We start from the raw sequence: 7,334 nt of genomic DNA, 5'->3' as shown, positions 1-7,334 counted from the left end.
ACATGAAATGCTTCAAGAAAATCTGTAAAACAACCCTGGCAAAGTGCCTGGTACAGTAGAATATCCCCCAAAGAACAGTGTTCGAGTGCTTCTCCATTTATGTTTCAACCTTTAACTTTACTGTACAAGTTAACATCAAAGAATCTTAATCAAGAAACCAGTATATAAGATACCAGCTTTAGAGCATTGCAGGAAGGATCTGCATGAAATGCTTCAATACCTGGCACTGTGGACAATCTCCCAAAGATAAGTAAGCCATTTTATATAGGGAAGCCTTTTAGGTGAATGAGCTTTAATAGGTAGATAGAGAATAAGGCCTTGTTTGTTTTCATAACTTCTCTCAACTCATCTCATCTAATCATTACAACTTTCTCAAATTCTCATATAAAATAAAATAAACAATTCATCTTTTTCAAATCTCAAAATAAAAATAATATTAAAAAAATATATTCAAATAATATTTTATACTTTCAACTTTAATCTCATCTCATCTGCGAAAACAAACGAGGCCTAAAGGTTCAGTCACATGCTTGCATATTCGGTACAGCACAGCTTAGCCATGCTGATGAGGATTTGTAAATCTTTGCATCATTGGAATTCCTTCTCTCTTTCCTGCAAAGCCAAAATCTAGACCAACCAGAAAACGCATTATAACTCTTAACCCTGTTTTACTATACTCTTCAATATCCCAATGCTTTTGATCATAACAAAAACACGGGTACGAAATGGAAATAGAGGCAAGAGTGAAAGAAACTTAATCAGTAAGAAAATTCTCGGCTATCCTTAAGATTGTTCTTCCAAGCCGGATTTTATTAATGACATTTCTTTTTTCTTTTCAAAACATATTTGAAGCAAAGTTAGCTCAGAAAATGACTGAAATACACTAATCTAAAAGTTTGATTAAATTTTTCATAACAATATCAACGTTTCTTACAGTAGCTTCCCTTGGGTCCCTAGGTTCATGATATAATCACAGCCCTGCCAACAAAGAAGATAGAGAATGCACATGGATGCCAAATTATGAGCATGGTTTCTCTTATCTTATACCACCTTTCGGCACTTTCATTGCAGTCATGTTTCAGTCTTATCAACAGTTTTTCAGATAGATGATGCGCGGGAATGTTCCTTCCAGGTGAGTCCTGGAGTAAATACTTTTTTTTTTTTTTTTTTATAAGTAAGTAGTTTCTGTTATCAGAATGTCTAAGATCTAAATGAATTACAACTTGTATAGTGAAGCAAGCTAATAGATTAAGAAACTGTTGCATAGAAATTCATCATTGATGCTTAGACTAATATGTAAACTGTAAACAGTAAAATCTTTCAACTCTCTTGGTACAATCACTAACCATGAAATTAGCTTAGAAAAATATTTGGAGTTCATTTGACTCAGAAAATGACAGAAAACAAGTTCATTTCAAAGTTCAATAAATTGCTTATTACCACCGCAACTTTCCTCTGCACCAGCACTTTCCTTGCAGTGGCTTCATTTTGGTGCCTAGATTTGATCTGATCACTGCCCTGCCAACAAATAAGAGAGAGGCAATGCACAGGGGTACCCAACCATGAGTTTGTTTTGTCTAATACAATACCTTCTGGCGATACCAATTAAGTTTTTGGTCTTCTCCAGAGTCTCAGATGGATGATGTGTAGCAATGTTCAGTGCAATTGTCTTAGATTAAATACCTTCTGTTATGTGTATATCCAAATTCTAACTAAACTAAAACTGTACAGCAAAGCATCGGTAGATTTGGAACTAATATGTATGGTTTACAACATAAAAGATTACCAGAAGCAAATAGGACTAACGTGACTGAATTCAATCATGTATATTGAAACATGCAGAAGCATATTAAGTTTGCTGTGACACTCAATGCTGGATGCTTTCCACCACCTAGAATATTGTTTTGCTGCTGGCATTCAATAGGCACAAGGCTGTAAAACAAACATCTTCCAGATGTTTATATCACTCGGCATCTGTGTTTTCGAGTTTCAACACACCTTAACCACCGACTACATGTATCAGCATCATCAAGGTTGAATTTGTCCTTCTGGGTTTTTTCTATACATCCTTTTTTCCCTATTCCCTTGGGTCTGATTATCTTGTACGAATTATTATGTTTAGCCTTTTCTTTTTGTTCCCTCGTTAGAAACTAAATTTAGCCTCATGAGAGAAAAGATGGAAAAGGGAAGATAGGGGGAGGCCAGGGGGGTTTCAAGTATGCAGCACCTTAAAATGGAAGGAATGAATGAGAAACATTATAATAGGGTCTAAATCTTCACCCTCAACTTCTTCAAATTAACTGCCCAATGTATGTGTGTGACTGGGCGTGCATATGAGTGAGAAGAGAGAGATAATAACACTGAGCTGAATAACAATTGTCAACATGGCCATCTATCGGATCTCATTGGATCAGGAATTACAGAACAGTAGGCTGAAAACTTCAAAGGTAAGTTTGATTAACAGGTTAAGTATAACAAAATGAACTAACAAACTATAGATATTAGTCAGAAAAGACTACTGCGCTAGCCATTATAGCAAGATTCTTCCAATTGTTGATATGTTTATACTTTGCCATCCCCCCCCCAAAAAAAAAAAAAATCATTGAAAGCTATATACAATCTAATCACCCTCAATCTAAAACTTAAGACAACTTTTACTAACATACTTGGACGGTACTTATAAAATTGGTAATTTCAAGCTCACTGTTAAGAGTAGATTTTACAATTGTGTTGAGATAACTCATCGAACCCAAACTTATTGCTTTACCGAAATCATGTGCTAATCAGTTCCAGTTCAGTCTTCTGATGCACGCAAGCAAACCTTCTCAAGTTCTGTTGTCCAATCTGCTCCAAGTATTCGGGGATTCAACTCCATTGCAACACAAAAGTCTGACATTGATGCAAAAAAGGGCCGACTTTGATTTTGTACATATCTCATGGGCAACGTTCTCCTCACACCAGGTAGGTCACAATCATGTCTTTGATCTATGTGTTTCTGTACAGACCTTGAACCAGCAAGATCCAAACAAGGCTTTATCAATCTCTTGAGATATACGTCAAGGCAATTGTTCAATAAGTTGGCACAATCCACCGAGATGTTTATTCCCTCCGCCTCCAACTTCTGCTCCAAACTCTTCCTTAAGGAACTGGTATCAGGTAGCTCACCACTATTCTGACAAGTCTCAGTGAAAAATGTAGTAGCTGATCCACTGCATAACACCTTCCTTGTTCCTTTTGTATTCATGGGGATGCCAAGAGGAGCTCTAACAGGGCTTCTACTATAAATACTCGGGCTTTCAGCAGCCTGATCAACCTCTTCACCATCTTCCACAGAGCCAGGGGGTCTGCTACCCAAAGAAAGAAGCTCAGTAGCACTCTGCTGCTCTTGAATTTTGGGGATTGAATCTTCACAAGCAACACTATGGTTCTTCCCATGAGGCCCAAGAGGACTCGGGCGGTCCCTAAACTTGCGATCACGAATATTTGGGGTCCTCCCTTTTCGAGGGGATTGTGGAATATCTCGGCATAGTGACTGAATATCGCTTCTCTGATACCCATTTTCCACTCTAACAGTGAGAGAACCTTCTAACTTGTGGTCCTTTGATGGGGGAGTCTTTGAGAGAAATGCATTGCTTATGATTGATCTAATGAGATGGTTATGAAGACGAACATTTTCTCTCCCAATTTTGTCAATGCAAAGTTTATCGAAGTCGGATTTGCTAATCTTAAGACTTAAAAATCTTTTGAGAAGGTCAAAATACTCCTCTGCCTTCGGGCGCCCCACCTTCCTTTCTATACGAGTCTTTAGCTCAAAAGTGTCTATTCGAGAAAAATGCTGACGCGCTGGCATTTTGGTCTCCAAACTCCTCACTGTCACCAGATGAAATATCTTTTTCAGCCATATATATATATAAATAACCATCATTTCACATCCAATTACAAAATCTAAAACCCTAATTTCAATAATCTTTATTGGCAAGAAAATTTCAGTGAAGAACGTCAGCATTGCCTGCAGACTTGAACTAAATTACCCAACTTTGAGACAAGACGATCAACACCCAGATTGTAATAAACCCACAACAAAAGCAATCAGCTAACTTTATGTTGATCATTTAAACATTCAATTCTTTCAATTACAGACCGAATTTTTAGGATATCTACAATCACTCCGAGTCCTCGCCGCTTAATACCCATTTCGCAGAAATAAACATAAAACAAAACAATAAATTACTCTAAAAAAAACTAAGCTTCAATAGGTTTGTTTGAAGTCAAGTACGAGACCGTCTTCCGAATTGAATCAGGAAAAAAAAAGAAAAAAGAAAACCAAGAAATCAGCTCACGCAAACGAAATCAAGAAACCAATAAAACAAATAAATAAATAAATAAATAACCTGAATTTACCATCTGCGTGTTCGGAGCCTCAATGTATTCAGAGTAATTCTTCGATCACTTCCGCATTGTGTTACTATACACAAGAAAGGGAGAGTGGGGAAGATTAGGGCTAGAAGTAAGACGGCCGCTTTTTCAGAAGCTTCTTATTATCAAGTCTTGGGGGTCAAACTCAAAGGGCACGTGCGTTTTATAAGTGTGAGCAGCTACGGAGCTTCGTTGTTTTCTGGACGTGCCGGACACAAATTCCATTTTCTCTTTTCCTTTTTCTATTTTTTTGGGGAAATTAAGATTGAAAGATCCAACAAATAAAACCTCGAGGAAGTGTAGATCAGATTTCGTGTTAAACTTAAAGAGTAGTTTGAAACTTTGAAGCCCATAACGTTAACACCCGCAGACAAAGTGCTATTGCTTGGTCACTGGCCTGCAACTTTCAACATTTTTTTTCTGTTTTCGGAAAAAAAAATAAAAAATAAAAAAGGGTGCGTTAATATTCGTGTGGTCACCAACTCCCAAGTCAACAAAAATGGTTTGAAAGTCAGCGGATTGGGTGTGAAACTGAAATGGCAGCTGCTTCAAGTCCACGGGGGGCCAAGACATTCATGATGAGGGGGGCGGGGGATATATTGTTGTCCTAAATAATTGAATTGGTTCTTAACTCGTCAATTTTTCTGTCAGAATATATTGTTTTTTCGTTTTTTTTTTTGTACTTTCTATATAAATATATATTTATGCAATAAATTATATCATAATCGCATAATCATTTTAAAATAAATAAATATAATATAAAATTTATATAAAAAAAAAAATTAATTTTTTAATAATAAATCTCATTTATTTTTAAAATAATTATGTAACTATTATATAATTTATGATTTTATATAGAATCACTCGTTCACAAATATTTGAAAACTATATTAATGTTTATAGTATTCATGTCATCATCTTTTTAATATAAGATCAAATTTCATAAATAAAAGACAATACTTTCATCTATATTCCTTAATATAAAATTACCGATCCGCATTTGTTGCAGCTGGTGTTTATGTTTACATTAAAGTTGTCCTTTTTTTTATTATATATATTAACTTTTTTTTTTATCAGCAAAATTTACACTCTTCACCTGTAATTAACTATCATTTATTTTTTCTTTTACTTTACAGGTCTATACGTTAAGATAAACTAAAACTGACCACGTGGCAGTTTTAGGGTAAATTGATTGTACAGTGAAAAACTAAAACTAAAACTTACCATCAAATCTTTAATTGATTGTACAGTGAAAAACTATAGATAGTTGAGGGTATAAATTGAAGTTTCTATTCATTTAGGGTGCGATTTAAAAGGTTAAAAGCTAGTGGGTGAAAATTGTATGTCTCTCCAAGTGGATCAAGATGATTTAAAGTTTTAAGAATTTACTGAAATTTTTTCTTCAAGTAGCTAGCAGCTGTTAACTATTATATATTTGCATGATGTCTTTTAGGTCTTCCAACAAGTGGTGGATTTAAGAGTTAATCTTATAAGAGGTCAGGCTGGCTTCCACCAAAAAACAGCCCTCTAATAATTTCATTATACTTAGGCTTCTCATTTACACTACAATGGAACCGCATCGCACAGAAAAAAACACCTCTCACACTCAGATCTCCCCCTCTCAGATTTCTTCTTCATCTAACTCCTTGATCCCCCTCTCACATTCGCAACCTTAATCCTCAAAATAATAGATGTAGGTGTCAGTTCTTAGCATTTATATATTGTTACCCATGTTGCAGGACATGTTCGAAGAAAAAAGAAGCATTTTAGAACCAGCATGTGCCCTTGCTCTTGCTGGAGCTGAAGCATATTGCAAGTATTATGGTCTCATGGGCGAAAATGTTGTCGCAATAACTAGTGGAGCAAACATGAACTTCGATAAACCGAGGGTGGTGACTGAACTAGCTAAGGCCAACAACAAGAGGCCGTGCCTGCAACTGTTATGCCAAAGGAACCTGGAAGCTTCAAACGATTTTGTGAACTAGTGGGCCAACATAGATTGGGAACTGGTGGGCAATCTATGTTGGCCCAACGTTTCTCACAGTTGCCGTCGTTCATGGAGCTCTGGTCTAGGAAGAGGTTTCCGAAAGGGAAGCAGTAGGGAATGTTCGCAGGCCTTCGGGTTTCAATTTTGTAGGTAGGTTTCTCTTTCTCTTTTTCATTTGTTATGGGTTTTAATCAGGTGTGTACATGTGCAATGTAAATTTAGGCCACTTTCTTACGTGTCTATTTATAATTGGGGGCTGTTATTCTGCTCTTAGCAAATGGGCTGTTCTGAAGAGGAACTCTGGACTTAAATATCACATCGTAATTTTCAACTACTTATTTCTTCTTAAATAAAAAATAGTAAAAAGCTACAAACAGTGGTCTGGTATAAGCACAGGGCAAACAGCGGCTGATGTGGCAAAAATCGAAAACACACCGTTTAGTTTGACCTCCATAAATTCCAATACTCTGTTCTTGTTGGAATAATCTCTTTTGTATTTGAACAAATATTCTGAGAGTTGGAAATGCAGTTAGGGATGGCGAGCGCATTGGAGACACTGTGTGGTCAAGCTTTTAGGGCAAAGAGATACGACATGTTGGGCATATAGGTCATGGATTGTGCTCTTCCTCTACTGCATTCTACTCTTGCCCATTTACATTTTTGCCACTCCTATTTTGAAACTCTTAGGACAATCCGACGAAGTAGCAGAGTTGTCGGAGTTGGTGGCTTTCTGGTTCTGACCATTGCTCTTCGGCTTTTGGGTTTCTGTTCCCAGTGCAACGGTTCTTGCAGTCACAGCTCAAGAGCTTTGTAATTGCTTGGGTGTCTTTGGCAGCTTTAATAGTTAATCTATTGAGTACATGGCTCGTCGTTTATGTGTGGGATTTTGGGCTTGTCGGTATTTTTGTTGCTTTGGACATCTCTTGGTGGG

At 36.7% G+C, this 7,334-nt stretch overlaps 1 protein-coding gene across 2 annotated transcripts; it reads right to left on the bottom strand.

Annotated features, from left to right (window-relative positions):
* Positions 1-2,581: 2,581 nt before the first annotated feature.
* LOC108982342 lies at positions 2,582-4,634 on the bottom strand. 2 transcript variants are annotated; one of them, XM_018953682.2, is made up of 2 exons: positions 4,392-4,634; positions 2,582-3,870 (listed from the first exon to the last, which is right to left on the bottom strand). In XM_018953682.2, exons 1-2 carry the CDS (start codon positions 4,402-4,404, stop codon positions 2,795-2,797), a joined length of 1,089 nt encoding a protein of 362 aa, XP_018809227.1. In that variant the 5' UTR covers positions 4,405-4,634; the 3' UTR covers positions 2,582-2,794. The 2 variants fall into 2 exon arrangements, with proteins under 2 accessions (XP_018809227.1, XP_018809228.1); XM_018953683.2 differs by having other exon boundaries at positions 4,402-4,633.
* Positions 4,635-7,334: the final 2,700 nt, after the last annotated feature.

This window comes from Juglans regia, chromosome 7, assembly GCF_001411555.2.
Source record: "Juglans regia cultivar Chandler chromosome 7, Walnut 2.0, whole genome shotgun sequence".
Taxonomy (NCBI): domain Eukaryota; kingdom Viridiplantae; phylum Streptophyta; class Magnoliopsida; order Fagales; family Juglandaceae; genus Juglans; species Juglans regia.
This window is presented reverse-complemented; position numbering and strand designations above follow the sequence as displayed.